Source organism: Malania oleifera, chromosome 1 (assembly GCF_029873635.1).
Source record: "Malania oleifera isolate guangnan ecotype guangnan chromosome 1, ASM2987363v1, whole genome shotgun sequence".
Lineage (NCBI taxonomy): Eukaryota > Viridiplantae > Streptophyta > Magnoliopsida > Santalales > Ximeniaceae > Malania > Malania oleifera.
The window spans coordinates 103,746,252-103,762,077 of record NC_080417.1 but is presented as its reverse complement, the minus strand read 5'-3'; the positions used below and the strand labels follow the sequence as shown (position 1 = coordinate 103,762,077).

General features: G+C 37.4%; 1 protein-coding gene across 2 annotated transcripts in view; it reads right to left on the bottom strand.

Moving 5' to 3' along the window:
- Positions 1–1,894: 1,894 nt before the first annotated feature.
- LOC131143741 (polypyrimidine tract-binding protein homolog 1) overlaps positions 1,895–15,826 on the bottom strand; it is a 31,199-nt gene continuing 17,267 nt past the window's right edge. Inside the window, exons 6-10 of one of the 2 annotated variants that reach the window (XM_058092026.1) lie at positions 7,826–7,883; positions 7,629–7,733; positions 7,458–7,539; positions 2,864–2,976; positions 1,895–2,624 (exon numbers count right to left, since the gene is read on the bottom strand). In XM_058092026.1, coding sequence (XP_057948009.1) covers positions 2,184–2,624; positions 2,864–2,976; positions 7,458–7,539; positions 7,629–7,733; positions 7,826–7,883 — 799 coding nt within the window. In that variant the 3' untranslated portion in view covers positions 1,895–2,183. The remainder of the gene's footprint in view (positions 2,625–2,863; positions 2,977–7,457; positions 7,540–7,628; positions 7,734–7,825; positions 7,884–15,826) is intronic. The other variant, XM_058092036.1, reaches the window with a different exon arrangement.

Sequence of the window (15,826 nt, the reverse complement as noted above, 5' to 3'; positions counted from 1 at the left end):
ATGTTATTTTTACAAGAACTTTAGTTATATATATATATATATATATATATATATATATATGAAAAAGTAACAAATGCTTAATTATGGGTTACGACTTCTTCTATTATCGAGTGAACTATTATTATGGCCTTTCTAATATTTTTTGAACTATATAACTATAATTCATAAAGTCTTCTACTATCAAAATATAACTTTAATTTTCAATAGATATAGTCTGCTAGAATAAAGAGAAATTCATTAAAAATAAAAATAAAAAAAAGGGTTTGATCAGAGATTTTATTACCATACCATTTTTACTTCACTAGGTCATTTGACAGAAGGTATATATAATATGTCTTATTACAATATATATATATATATATATATATATATATATATATATATATAAATTAAGGTTCCTTTCAAAAATTGAAGTTCTGTGAAGTATTCATTCTAGATAATGAAATAATTATAATAGAAGAATTTGACAATTTATAATATTATATATAGATTTATAAGTAAATAACAATGAAATATTTTCTTTGAATGCATGTATTAGAATTTTCAACCAAACTAAGAGTTTTGAAGAGAAGGAACCGCCCATAAAGTTTGGTGGCAAAGTTTTTTTTAAAAAAAAAAAAAAACTAATATATGGCATGTTGGGAAATGGCAGGGGGTGAAATTAGGCCTGTTTTAAAAATGAGATATTATTTTTTAAATTTTTCATTTTTAATAAAAATATTTTTAAATACAGGCTTTTTTTGTAATTATAAAAAACTAAAAATAAAAGATGAACTATTTTTCACAATTGAAGAGGCCCTTGGGGTACCATTTTTAATCACCTAATAAAATTTCCTAATTCTAGGTACTTAAAAAATAATTTATCAGAATATGGATTACTACCACTCAAAAAATATCTCTAATCCACCACATCTAGACAGGCCTTTAGGTTATCCAACCTTGAATCAGCCATTCAAAATTTTAAATTACAACCTCCTCCCATATTTAGAAAGATTTTAAATTTGAGTTCGTTTTAAATTTAAATAAGTTGTAATGTAAAATGTAAAATTATACTGAAATTTACCGAAATCCAAATCCAAGATTCAGAATTCATGCTTCCTAACATAGCGTCCATAATTCAATATAGTGATTGTCTCAAAACTCAAGTTTATCGTGATTAAACCTTAACAAATAATTCTCAGTTTGAGGAGACACCATTTGCACTACAACTCACTTGGACTCGAGTTTTTTGGTCGTCTAAAGCTATTGTTGAAAATTATGAAGATAAAAATTAAAGACAAACCAAAAAAACAAAAAACAACCTACTTTGAGAGGGGTATTAAATGCATAGATAATAATAACAATAGTTAAAGAGGGGAACTAGTTGGAGTCAGCTTCCTTGTTTTATTATTCCCTACTTACCTTTTCTTTTGGACCTGTCTCCTCTAAAATAATAATCTGAGGAAAGAAAAAAATCAAACTTTTAAGCTAGTAAAATTTCCAAGTAGGTTGAATGCAAGGAATTCATTCCCCAATTAACATTATCCAAAACAAACGAAATCTCTCATTATTATGGTTCAACAAGATGTTCCATAAGGAATTTTTATCTTGGGAGGGTTCTTCCTCCTAATCTTATAGCGCCAAAATGTTGATCTGCATACAAAAGAACAGGATTAGAACACGACACAATAGTGGCACGATAGTGTCCTGGTCCCATATAGGTCCTTCAAGTTAAAGCCGAGGAGGTGCTGCGTGCAAGGGAGAAGGGACTACTGCTGGTTACACTCAAATGTACGATGGCTAAGATGTAGGAGGGATTCCTTTTGCCTTTTATGCAGAAAGTGTGTTTCCAAAAGGAATGGTAACAGCACAAGGTTGCAGTTCTTATATGGAATTACAAATAAAAAAAAACAACTAGAGTTGAAGCTTAATTGAGTAAGATAGACTGACATTGTTATTTACAATCCATTCACTTCTTTCAGAAAGTATACAATTTCCAAGCAAAATTGCAATGCTTCATTTAGAACTCGAAACACAAGACACAAGGTGACATTGTCCAGTCAATGCGAAAAAAGACAAAAAACTTACAAAGAGTCGAGACAGCTTGAATTCCAGGATATTGCATTTCAGAGACGCATCTTTTCAAAGATCGGAAAAGAATTTGATGCACGAACTGCTTGAAAGTAAAGAGTAACAGATTCAACTCACCGACCATAATAAGGAGGCTGACCGACACGGGAAGCACTACTAGGTCGCACATTTGGTGAAACCACTGGCTGAGCCATTCTCATGGAAGCCACGCCAGGGGTAGTCTGGCTGCTTTGGACAATTAGTGATGGACCGGGTGGAGTAGCTGCAGTAGCATATGCAGAAACAGAGGGCGCATGAAATGTTTGACCAGGAAATGTGCTGGGAACCGACACAAAGGTTTGCCTGCCTGCCTGCATGGCTGGATCCCATGATGGCAATTGTCCTGCCGGCACCTGTCCTTGCCCAGCAGCTGCAGCAGTATACTCATTCCCAGAAAACATGGGGGCAGCCTGAGGATTCTGCCAAACTGTCGGAGCACCGGGGAGGCCTGAGGCTTGTGTTGGCAGCAAACCTGATTCTGGGACTGTGTAATCTCTACTTCTGTCACTGTGAGCCTGTAAAAATATATATTAACTCGTCAAAATAACTAAAACAAACTCGCAATTTGCATAAATCTATAACAAGTTACGTTACAAAATAAATCGAGAGGTGCTTTAAGTTTCAAGAAGCATACATTTAAGGACCAAATCTTTAATTGATCAAACAGTAGACCCACTTTTCCTCTAATGGAAACTTTACATATTTCCTCTTAATTCTTTCTCATGAATATTAACTCAAAAACATTTATTTATACCTTTACATTGAGATCAGTATGACGAGAGAATGATAGATGAAGCTTACAATAGCCACCATCATAAATGCTATGACCTTCTAAAGCATCTTTGGCAACAGCTGCAGTCGTGACATCTGAAAGTGAAGCCAATTACACATCAATCGGCAGCAGCAAGTAGATGGAATTACAACATTAACAATTGGATGAATCTACACCATTAACAATTGGAAAGAAACACATCATAGTGGACCATCTATTCATAACCAGAGAACAAAAGTTCATGTATGAACACAGTAATTATTTTGAAATCATGATGGAGTAATAATTTGACAAGTACTCATTGGGCACGTCTCAGAAAGACTTTCATGTTAGGGATCTTCATGATCATGACAGGGTCATTCCTCATTTCTCCAGACCTGGATGTGAAGGTAATGAAATCATGCTTGAAGATTTGACATGGCTTCCCTTGGCTTGAAGAAACTTATGGTTGAAGGAAACATTTCAATTCTTCTTGACTAAAGGGAGGATAAGTAACTTGTGAGTGGCTTAGAGAGTAGTCTATCGTTCCCTGAGGTTGATATGCATTTGTACTTGCATAAAAGAAATCTATCAAGAAAAGAATAACAAAACAAAACAAGAAAAGGAGAAAAATAAAAACAACACAAGGAGTATAACGCATTCTCCTAATTAGCAAAAACTAGGAAAAGGAGAAACAAAAAAAAATAGCACAACAGAAAACCTTGTAATCATGAACACCAGTTAAGCTTTGTTCTTTAAAGGCCCCAGCTGCAAAAACCCACAAAGAAATAAGAGACAATTTTATCCCTGAGCTGTGGGCTCAAAGACAACTGTTGACCCTTGGATAGGGTTGCAAATGAGCAGAGCTTTAACATGTTCAGGCTCAGCTCAGTTGACTCAAGGCTCAGCTCAAGCTCGGGCTCGGGCTCAAATTAGAGCGAGCTCAAAAATTTAAAAGCTCGAGCTTGACTCGGAAATTAAACTACAACCTCGGGCTTGAGCTCAAGCTCAAGCTCAAGCTCCGTTGATTTAACCTTCCACAGGCTCTGTTTTTCCAGTTCAGCAATTTCACCAATTACATATTTTATTTTTAGTAATTAGATTATACTTTAGCCATAAACCACTCTACAAAGTGGATTGCAAAAAGCAGGCCAATTCTACTAGCATAGACAAAACACAAGCCCACTGCCCATAGACATATTCATAGTTTCATACAATAATGCAACGTGGCATTTTGGAATCTCATTTTTTTATGAAACCAATGGGACAAATGCAAGGGACTGGTGTCTGCAACACAAATGCATCACCGCTATGCAAGTGCGCAGAGAGGTTCCAGCCACCGAAGCCTCAGCCGTGGTAGTTGTGCAATGGGTCTTGCAAGGTGTGTTTATAAGACAAAACTGGATTGCCAGAGTGGTCGGTTTTCGCTTGTGAGGGATGCAAAGTTGTCGGAGGCTTCAAGCTCATTTGTGGACATGAGCATGGGTCACACAGAGTGAAGAAATTTGCCAGAAATTTTGTTCTTGCACTATGCAGTTCCTGCATTGCCAGAGGCGGCTTGGGTTGCATGATTTGGTCCAGCGATTTGATTGATATAAGGCAATATGCAGAGGTGGTCAAGATCTCTACATTAATTAGCAGCATCTGATCTGGGTACATATAATTTCCATTAAATTTAAGTTCTTTTTAACAGAGAAAAGCAGGAAAAGACAGCAGGGCAGGCAAGAAACAGATTAATTAAGGAGCAATATTTCATTCATTAATTGAAGTTTAGCTTTCAGAAATTAGAATCATAAAAGCTAATTGTTTGAGATCATTAGATGTGAGCCATAGCTGCACCAGAGAGCAGAAGAAACTAGAACCCCCTTCTCCCTTTCCCACATCAATTGCGGAGAATAAAAAAACACTCATCCATGTTTATAAAATACTTTCATCCCCACTTATGCTCCTGGTTTACGGAGAATAAAAAAACACTCATCCATGTTTATAAAATACTTTCATCCCCACTTATGCTCCTGGTTTAATAAAAATTTTAAATAAATTAATAATAAATCTAAACAATCTTATCATTTATTTTAAGCTTACTAAATGAGTTCATGAACAAGACTACTTCAAGCTTATTATTGAACCTAATTGAGCCTTTAACCGAGCTGCTCACAAGCCGAAATGAGCCAAGCCATGTTCAAGCTCAGATCGTTTATTAAACGAACTTGAAAATTGCGCTCAAGAACCGCTCAATTATATAATAAATGAGCTAAAACAAGCTCTTACTGAGCTGAGCTCCCAAGCCGCTCGCAAGTGGCTTCGTTCATTTGCAGCCTCACCCATGGAGCTCCCAAGCCGCTCACAAGCCGAAACAAGCTGAGCCCGTCTGTGTTCAAGCTCAGTTCATTTATTAAACGAGCTTGAAAACTAGGGTTCGTAATCGCTCAATTATATACTAATAAGCTCAAACGAGCTCTTACTGAGCTGAGTTTCCAAGCCGTTGGCAGCCCTTACCCATGGAGGTCCAACCATTCCTCTCGAACCAAACACACTAAATCACAACAAACAATGCACACTTCTACAAATACTCCCATACTCATCCCACCCAGAACTCCCCCAAAAGTAGAAAACCATCCAAAGAATCTAGCGAACTTAATGCTCTCTAAACAAACTAACAATCATCTGTTTGATTTCATTTTTGTTTCTGTACAACACATTTGTAAAGTTGCCAATTTTCTGTTTCTATTGTAGGCATAGTAGTCAAAGGAGCAAGGTGAACCAGGGCGCAAAGGGTACTTGGCGCCGAGGCACGAGTCAAAGGCATGCGCCTCACGAAGGTGAGGCACACAATTATTAAAATTGTTTACAATGTCTATTTGGTGGGTAATTTATATATGAACACATCAATAGTAATATTAGAATCTAAAATGCCAAAATATTCAGAAAAATGTACAGTTTGTATACTGCATTTCCAAACAAATTACAAAACAGCAGCTAAATTCAGTAAAAAATGTTATATATTAATTATAAACTTGCATTAAACTACATAATTAATTACATATAATATTATAAGAAGAGGCAGCAGGCAGCAGAAGAACTGAAAAAGAAGAAGAAGCAGAAGAACTGAAGAAGACGAAAAACAAGAAGAAGAAGAAAAACAAGAAGAAGAAGAAGAAGAAGAAGAAGAAGAAGAAGATGACTTATTAGTTTGAACTTCGAAGCAGCCTGATGACTCACACAGGCTCAAACCTTGAAGACAAAGGGCTCCTGCTGGTCCAAAGGGTCGAAGACAAAATGACGAAGGGCTCCTGCTGGCTCAAAGATGAAGGGCTCCTACTGGTTCAAAGGCTCAAAGATGAAATGCTCGTCTTGGTTCGAAGGGTCGAAGACGAAGAGCTCCTACTGATTTTGTGCTGCTTCGAAGGGTCGGAGGCGAAGGGCTCCTGCTGGTTTTGTGCTGATTCGAAGGGTTGAAGATGAAATCCAACTGGTTTGAGTTGAAGGCTCGAAGACAAAGAGCTAGGGCAGCAGGGCTGGTTTGAGTTGAAGGCTGGATTGCTGGAAGAGGGCTAGAGCTGGTTCAGGGCCTTCTGGCTACATTTTCTTTATTAACAGGAACAAAAATTTCAAGCCGCGACTCACTGTGCCTGGAGCATCAGTGCGCTTCATTGCGCCTGCCTGCACCTCTTGAAGGTCGCCTCGCCTCAACAGGAATGAGGCGCTGGCCTCATCGCCCCCCACTGCACCTCGCGCCTAGGCATGCCTCAGGCGCACTTTTGACTACTATGATTTCCGGTTTTCATCTGTTCTCGAAAAACTAAAAAATAAGATTTTATGGTTTTCAGTTGTTTTGGCGACCTATTACAGCATTACCAAAATACTTCAAATATCCAAGATTAACTTTGAATAAAATGACCATACAAATTTAAAATATAATTATAAAAAAATATTCATACTTTTTTTAAAAAATATAATAGTAAAACTCATTTAAAAATATTTTTATTATTTTACAGTCGTCATGTACAATAAGATTGTTCTTGTGTAAGTGAATTTTAAAATATAATTATTAACTAAAATAATTACAATAATTTTTATTTTTATTATAATAATTTTAATTTTAATTCCTTTCTACTTTTATTATTTCAAGAATATTTTTTTAGTTATTATTTGATTGAATCATTGAAGGATAAAAATGAGCATTTGTTTAATCAAGTTTTTAATTTGTTTTAGTTTTAGGAATATTAACCAAACATGTAGGATTTTTAGTTTCTGTTTCTGTTTCTAATTTTCGTTTCTGATTTTCATTTTCATAATTTTTGACAATAATACCAAATGGATCCTAAAAAATCAACTCCACATACTCTGAACTATACAGCAATGCAGAAAAGAATGAGTGAGATTCACCACTCATCAAAACATCAAAAACAACTACACCAATGATCTGGTTTGACACCTTCATATCCAGTTCAATCTCTTCTTACTTTTATTTTAAAATGATCAGGACAAAACATACACATAAAGATGCTAGAGAAAATTGCCAACATAAATCAAAGATTCATGGTAGCAAATTCTTCAAATAACTAATAGTCATTAGAGGGTTGAGGCAAAGTACCAGGATATTGAACCAGAGCCTGCATTCCACCGTTCTTGTCAAATGTAGCAATTTTTTGGACAGTACCAAATGCAGAGAACACCTTGAATGGCCAATCAGAATCATTATAAGCATAAACTTTGCTAATGAACAAGTAGTTTACGCAAAGAAAGCATAAATAAAATCACTCACCGTGTGAAGAACATCCACAGTGACAGCATATTGCATATTCTCAATCGAAGCAAGCAGCACATTACTCTCAGGTTCTTTTTTCTTTCCATCAGGACCTAAAGCAGGCTGGATAAGATGGACTGTTAGTGATGCCAAACTCTCTACAGGTCCAATGAATGTTCAAAGCTAAGATAAGAAATAGAAAATAGGGGGAAAACCTGCATTACTCCCTCAATTGCAGTTTGATTTACAGGAAGATAAGGATTTGTATAATCCCTGCAAAATTATGTAGACATACATGTATCATACAGGCAACAGACACCACAAACTGTTAGATGCAATAACATAAATCACAACCATGTCATAATTGTTCATTAATTTTTTTTTTGAAAAATGCAACCAACAAGGAATAATTGCTCATTAATTTTTTCTGTATGAAGCACAACCAAGGAATAATTAAACAATCAAAAAGGACATAGCATCAGAACTGAGTGAAATGCAAAGTAAAGGGTGGACGCGAAATGTCATCACATCATGATAATAATGGCTGGCCAAACACACGAAAAAATAAAATTAAAAATTTAAAAGTAAAAAGGAGAAAGGGCAACATTAATTTCTACTAGCCTATCCAGTTGAGTGGTCATGAAGGTTGAAAGTCTCACACACTTAGGAATACAAATTGCAGATTAACATGAGATGCCTAAATACAAACAAATAACCATTGATATGCCCATTGATACAATTGCACATTAACATAACCAATACAAATGAGATGGTTTCAAATAAAATCCACAATGGTGTCAATAATCACATCAATATCAAAACATTTTAAGATTAAAACTGGAAAAAATTTGTACAATTTTGTTTGAGAAAAGCAAATGGAGAAAAAAGAAAATGTTTGACCCAGTCATCCTGCCATATGATAGATTTAAATCCATGCATAACCTCATGAAAAATGGATACAATTTTTCTATTGCTAATTAGCATTGGCAACACGTTTGAAGAAAGTATTTAAAAGGGCAAAAAACACTCACCTCCCCTAAGGTTTTAATAATTCCAGAGACCTACCCTGAGGTTTGCCAAAAATACATAAGTCTCCCATTATATTTTACAAAAAGGCAAGTCTTTTAAGGGGAGGTTTGTGTCTTTTTGGCAAACCTCAGGAGAGATATGTGCCATTTCTAAAACCTCAAGAGAAGTTAATTAAAGGGTAAAAGACAGTGACCTCCCTTTGAAGTTTGCCAAAAAGACATAAGCCTCCCATTACATTTTGCAAAAAGAGAAGTCTTTAGAGGAGAGGTTTGTACCCTTTTGGCAAACCTCAGAGGAGATCTGTGGCATTTCTAAAACCTCAAGGGAAGTTAATTAAAGGGTAAAAAACAGTGACCTCCCTTGAGGTTTACCAAAAAGACACTAACTTCCCCTCAGGTTTCAAAAATTCCAGGGACCTCCCTCGAGGTTTCAAAAATTCCAAGGGACCTCCCTTGAGATTAGCCAAAAATCTATAAATCTCCCCTCATATTTTGCAAAAAAGCAATTCTTTTTAGGGAAGGTTTGTGTCTTTTTGGCAAACCTTAGAAGAGGTCTGTGGACCTCAAGAGATGTTAATGAAATTTTTGAAATCTCAAATGAGGTCCCTATCTTTTTGTTAAACCTCAGGGGAGGTGGGTGTCTTTTGCCCTATCTAAAAATATCAAGTTTAGATATATGTATCCTCTCAAAGTAAGGAACCATGTCGTATATATTTGGAATCGATTACAATTCCCGGATCCCAAGAATCTGATTGCTTAAATGTTAGATGCCCATGTTCAAGAATCCTACGTGGGAGGTGCCTTAGATTACAAGGGAATGCAAGATGCCCCAAAACATGGGTTTATAATACCTGCCTCCCAAGTAATCTCCCCACAGGAATCCTGCTCCATGGGACAAAAACTTTCCTAGCATTCATTGCAATTGGACAAAATAGCCCCTTCTTGTTCACTATTATTATTGATTTTGTTGTTTTTGTTGTTGTGGTTGTCTTTGTCGTCATAGAATAATGATAATAATATTTACTAATAATAATATATTATTGCTAGTAATTAATAATATTATTATTGGTTTTCAACAGTGTTTTAAAAGGCTCAATTGAAGCTCGCCTTGAGGCTCGCCTCAAGGCAAGGAATGCTTAAAACGCTTTGAGGCTCAATCTAAAATACCAAATTCCAAAAAGGCTAACGCATTACTTGCTGAAGCTTACTCATTTTTACAAAAAAACACGCTTTTTGCACCATTTTAATTGAGGCTTACGCATTTTTGGTGTGTGATTCTCAAGTTAGAATTGGTTAGAAAATTTTACGTACATGCTTGTATAAAAGAAATATCATAATATGAGTTTATTTCTAAAACTCTTTGAACCTCAACCTTACCAAAATAACTGAGAGTTGTCTCTTGCGTCATGAAAATAATTTGAACTTTGTAATGGTATAGCTATCTCTTGTCATGATTCATGTCATGTATTCAAGTTAGCAATTTTTGAATGGCCAACAAGAATTTTGTAGGTACATCTAATTTTTCTTTTCTATATTACATTTGTAATTTTCTTAATTTTTACTTATTTTAAATATATATCATTTATTTAACAAATTTTTATCTTAAAAAATAAATTCTCAAAAGGCTTATGCCCCAACGCTTTAAGGCTTACACCTCGCCTTTTGAGGGTTAAAACGCCTCGCCTTACCGCTTCGCCTTTTAAAACATTGGTTTTCAATATTATTTGGGTAAAATTATTTTTAAAAGTTATTCTTGTTGTTTTCATTATTATGATAAATTATCATAAAATTATTATTGTTATTACAACAGCAGCAATAACTATGTAATTGTAATAATGAAACAAAAAATAATAATGATTATTATTTATTTTCTTTACTATTACTATTAAAAATACTATCAACGATTATTGCAACTATTTCATATGCATATGCATATTATAAGAATTTACACAATATTATTACCATTAAAACTTTAGTGGTACTCTGATAATCATATTGAAATAATATTAGAATATCCATGCTGTGTCAAATACTATAAAATCTTACATTCTCAATAATCCTGGTCAGCGAGCCAAATACAAATATTCCCACGAGATAGTAATCTTATTCCCAGACATAATATACACAGGGGAAGCGATTCCAAGGCGATAACCCAGGCCAAACACCCCTCCTAAGGAAATCTTATTCCCAAGAGGCATGTGAGAGAGTGATGCAAGTTGTGATGCAGCACTGATGCCTATAAGTGCATTGCCGACTGCCAATTCTGCTGCTCATCCAGAGGCAGCTAGGGTTTCATTGAATGATGATCAAGTGGAGAAGATGGAGTGGAATGAGCTGCATTGTGTGAAGAATGCGGATGAGGCCTGTGAATCCAAGGGGAATGGCGTGGGTTTGGAATGGGTTGGGCCGGATATTGTCAATATTTCATTAAATCTGGGCCAACTTTTGGGCAGTCTTATACAGACCCAGCATATGAAAATGGGCCTCCAACTCAGGCTCTAAAATCTAATCCACAGCAGGTCCATTTATCTCTGGCTCAGCAAGTTGGACCCAGTAGCAATCAGGGCTAAATTTTAAGTTAATTTTTAGATCAGCAACCTATGGACCTGTCTACTCTGAAGCAAGCCTACCTCCTAGGGTCAATGATTGAGAAAGCACAGGCAGCTACCTCCTCTTCACCAGGAAGAAATTCCAATTCAGCTAAGTTTGAAGAAGTCCATGAAAACCAGACTCAAGGCCAGAGTCAAGGGAACCTAGAAGAACAAATGAACAAAAGTTCATTTTAGGCTTGGTGGGGGAAGATTACAAAGAACCTAGAAGCTGGTGTTAACAAAATTCAAGGGAAAAATGATGGCTCCCGGGGGAGGGGGGGGATCTATTGGCATGGGAGATAAATTGGATAAATTTAATGGCCAAAAGGTTTATACTTGGAAGGTGGTTGGGTGCAGAAAGAAAGAATTGAGAGAAGAGAGGGCATTCAGGTAGAATGGTGCCAAAGCTTTTTAGGGGAAGCACACAAGGAAAGTTATGCATTGTGGAAGATCCAAATGCTCAGAGGGCTGCAACTAGCAAGAGGGAGAGTAAAGGTAAGGAGACGTAGAATGGGGGGATCTCCTGGACAACAACAGTGAAGTCCTTAGTGAGTTTTACAATGATGCGAGGTTGCTTTCGATGAAATTTGGAAACAATATGGATATGGTTCCAACTCTTTGTTTTTTTGGAAGGACTTCTATTCATCTAGGTTGCAATTTTTCTTTCCTCTATCTTATATTATATCTTTGTTTTTATCATATATAGATACATACATACATACATAGATATATATATATATATAGTTTTCATTCACTTGATAACTACTTTATATATATATATAGCTTTCGTTCTCACTTTACTTGATCAATAACGTGGGGAAAATAACCTACTGTAAAATATTGCCACCATAGAAACTCATGATCTTTGCAAGTAAATCTAAAATGAAGATTGAGAAAGTGGAGAAAAGCTCCCGTGGTCTAAGGGTTGTATGCAACTTCCATACCCTCCCCCATATCAGGAACCTACCATTGCATGATCTCCTTCAATTTATGGGCCTCCTTTGCCCTAAGTTAAGAGATTCTCTCTTCAGAACTCTCAAGGACTCATTATATTCCATGAGAGCTAACTTAAGTATATGAGAAATGTTCATACTTTGAAGACCACTCAGGGCCTCCCAAGCAGTTTTCTGTTTTATGATTGGAGTAGCAAGTAGCTGGGCTCAACTATCGATATGAGCTTAGCTTGAACCAATTTTTGCATCAACATATTGTTGCTATCTATATGAATGGATGCACTCCCCAAATATATAATAGCATTCACCTGTCAGGGCTTTAGCCCTCAGTTGTGGCTCTCAAGTCATCTAGGCCTCAGCTTTCAACCTTCAACTCAGAGCTCTCAAGTCATCGTGATTTCAGCCCGTTGTCTCGTGACCTTTTGATTGTCAGGGCTTCATCCCTCAACATGGAGCTCTTAAGTTTTCATGGTTTCAGCCCTCCCCTTTTAAGTTTCAAATCTTCAAGACTTCAACCCTCAACCCATAGCTCTTAGGTCATCAAGGCTCTTCCAAATCATCAAGACCTCAATCTTCAGCCCTCAACTTGCAGTTCACAAGTTGTTAGGACTTCAGCCCTCAGCCCATAGCCTTTGAGTCATTTCCTAAACCCATAGAAATCAGATCTTCAAAGCCTCAGCCCTTAGCTCATAGCCTTCAAGTCTTCACAGCTTCAGCCCACAATGTGGAGCTCTCAGGTTGTCGGAGCTTCAGCCCTCAGCCTGCATCCTTTAGGCCATCAGTAACCTTCAAGTCGTCAAGGTTTAGGACTTAGCTTGTAATTTTCAGGGCTCTAGGGCCTCAACCTTCAGCCCTCAATTCGGAACTCTCACTGCCAGAGCTTTAGCCATCAACGTGTAGCCTTCAGGTCATTAGGGCTCCATCCCTCAACTAGAAGCTCTCAAATCCTCAGCACCCAAGCATCAGGCATTCAGGCTATGGCTCTTAAGTCAACAAAGTCTCAACCCTCAACCTTCAGCCCTCAATTCGGAACTCTCACTGCCAGAGCTTTAGCCATCAACATGTAGCCTTCAGGTCATTAGGGCTCCATCCCTCAACTAGAAGCTCTCAAATCCTCAGCACCCAAGCATCAGGCATTCAGGCTATGGCTCTTAAGTCAACAAAGTCTCAACCTTCAACCTTCAGCTCTCAAACGAAGCACTCATGCTGCCAGGGCTTTAGACCTAAGCTTGTATACTTCAGATCATCAGGGCTTCAGCCCTCAACCAAGACTTTTCCAGATTACCACGTTTTCAGACCTCAGCCTGGAGGACTTATGTCTTTAGGCCTCAGCCTAGAGCTCTTAGGTTGACAGGACTACAACCCTCACCACATAGCTTTTAGTTCACCAGGGCTTCAACCCATCTCAAGTACAAGCTCTCAAGTCGTCAAGGCTTCAGCTATCCAGCGCTGGCTTCAGCTCACAACTTGTAGCCTTCAGCTTGTTTAGACCTCAACCCTCAACCTATAGCCCTTCACTTCTGCCTTGAAATCATCACTCATCTGGGCTTCAGCCCTCAACCCAAAGCTCTTCAATCTTCAAGGCTTCAGCATTCACTTCACACTCTCAATTCAACCCTTAGCTTGGAGGTCACAGGTCTTCAAAGGTTCAATCCTTAACCCATAGCCTATAGTTTGTCAGGAATTCAGCCCCTATATCCCAACTCTAAAGTTGCCAAGGCCTAAGGTCATGGCTCTCAGTTCATCAAGGCCTCAATGTTCAGCCCTCAACCCAAAGCTCTCAAGGATTCAAGCCTTCAACCCTGTCACATATCCTTTAGGTCATCAGGGCTTTAGCCCATGGCCATAACCATCAAATCATCAAGGCCTCAACCATGGCTCTCAAGCCGTCAGCCTTCAACCATCAATGCAGAACTCGAAGTCATCAAGGTTTCAAGTCTCATCCCAAAGTTCTCAGAACATCTTATTTAAGCCTAGAAGATTTCCCATAGGAGTTCAAGCCTAATTAGGCAAAAATTCCCCAGTGCAACAAGCACCGAATGGGAAAGGGAAATTGCCAAGGAAAAGCTTTCAAGGCACAAAGTCCTAACAAAGAAAAAATTATCAAGGGCAACGAACCTAGAATAGGAGAACGGGTATTGAGCATTTGAGCCTGAAAAAATCACCAAAAACGTAAAAACCTAGACAAAGCTCACAAAATCCTAACTAAGCAAAAAATTATCACGGGCAACAAACTTAGAACAGAAGAATGGGTATTGAGAATGGAAAAAAGTGCCAAAAGCACAAAAGCCTACGCCGGCTAAAACTCCTAGGAGAAAAGGAGCCTGAAATGGGTTGAGGGTGGGCTCTACCTGAGAAAAATCCCCAATGGATTTTAGCTTAGAACGTGTTCAACGGCATGAGCCTGATAAAATTCCAATGGCATCTAACCTAACTGGTTTGAAGGGCATTGAGCTCAACAGAATTCCCCAAGGCATTTAACCAAACTGAGAAAATCCTAAGCATTGAGGTAGGAAAAGATAGTACCAAACCTAATCCAGCTTGAAGGCACGAAGAATCCTAATGGCAAACACCTAGAAAGTTGAGCACAAAATCCAAAAGCTAAAAAAACGACTTCCTTCACCCAACGCAAAAGGTCGCCTTGGCCTGAAAACCACCAATTCCAACCCACCCCCCAAACCTCCTAATAAAACTGCCCAAGATCTCCACAAGGACCACAACCAAGTCTAAAATGGAAAGATAGAAAGTGGGAACCCCCATTTGTTCCAAGGTTAATTTTAACTTGCATACACACCCTCATATTAAGAAACTACCTATTGCATGATCTAAGGTGATCTTCTATTTAAAGCCTCCTTGGACTCTCCCAAAACCTCTCATTGCCTCTGTATATTCCATGTGAACAACAGCTAACACAAGAGACCCCCCCAAAGGCCATTGTAGGCCTCCCAAGCATTTCTCATCTTTTATGATTGCACGGGTAGCAGGCGATTGTCGTTATTCAAGGATCAAAGAATTTAGCTTGGACCAGTTTTTGCATCAACAATAACCAAACATGAAAAGGTGGATTCCAAAATATTTTCATTTCCCTAATGTTTTCCAAGTTCCAACAGGGCCTAGACATAGCTATAATTAAAATTGATATATGCAACTATTGTAACAGCATGGGACACAAACAATGGAAACAAGAAAAAGCATGGCATTGCAAAGTGAAGGTAGCAATTCTAGCATACCAAAATTTAATTTTAAAAAAATAAGAAATATGGACAGCCCTCAAGCTTTTAATTGTCTACTCCTGTAGTTGAAGGAATCTAGATGCTATTAATGCAGTTGTGTCTTCATCAAAAAAACATTCCCCAACAGCAAAAGAACTAAATAAAAAAAAAAAATCAAATTTATTTGTTTCTTAAAGCCTATAACTCCAATCAGGTCATAAATATAACTGCTCTTTCATCCATACTGATATACAAAGCCAACTCTTTTTTCCAATGTTACCTCACATACTTCCAAAATACCCACAATTCTAATGCCCAATTAAAAACATCTAGGGGTGTTTGTTTGCACTTAATAGACAGCCTCTAAATGGTCCAACATTCATTGAACCAGTTGTGTTTGTTTAACATATGAATAAGCTCTGAATTGGCTCT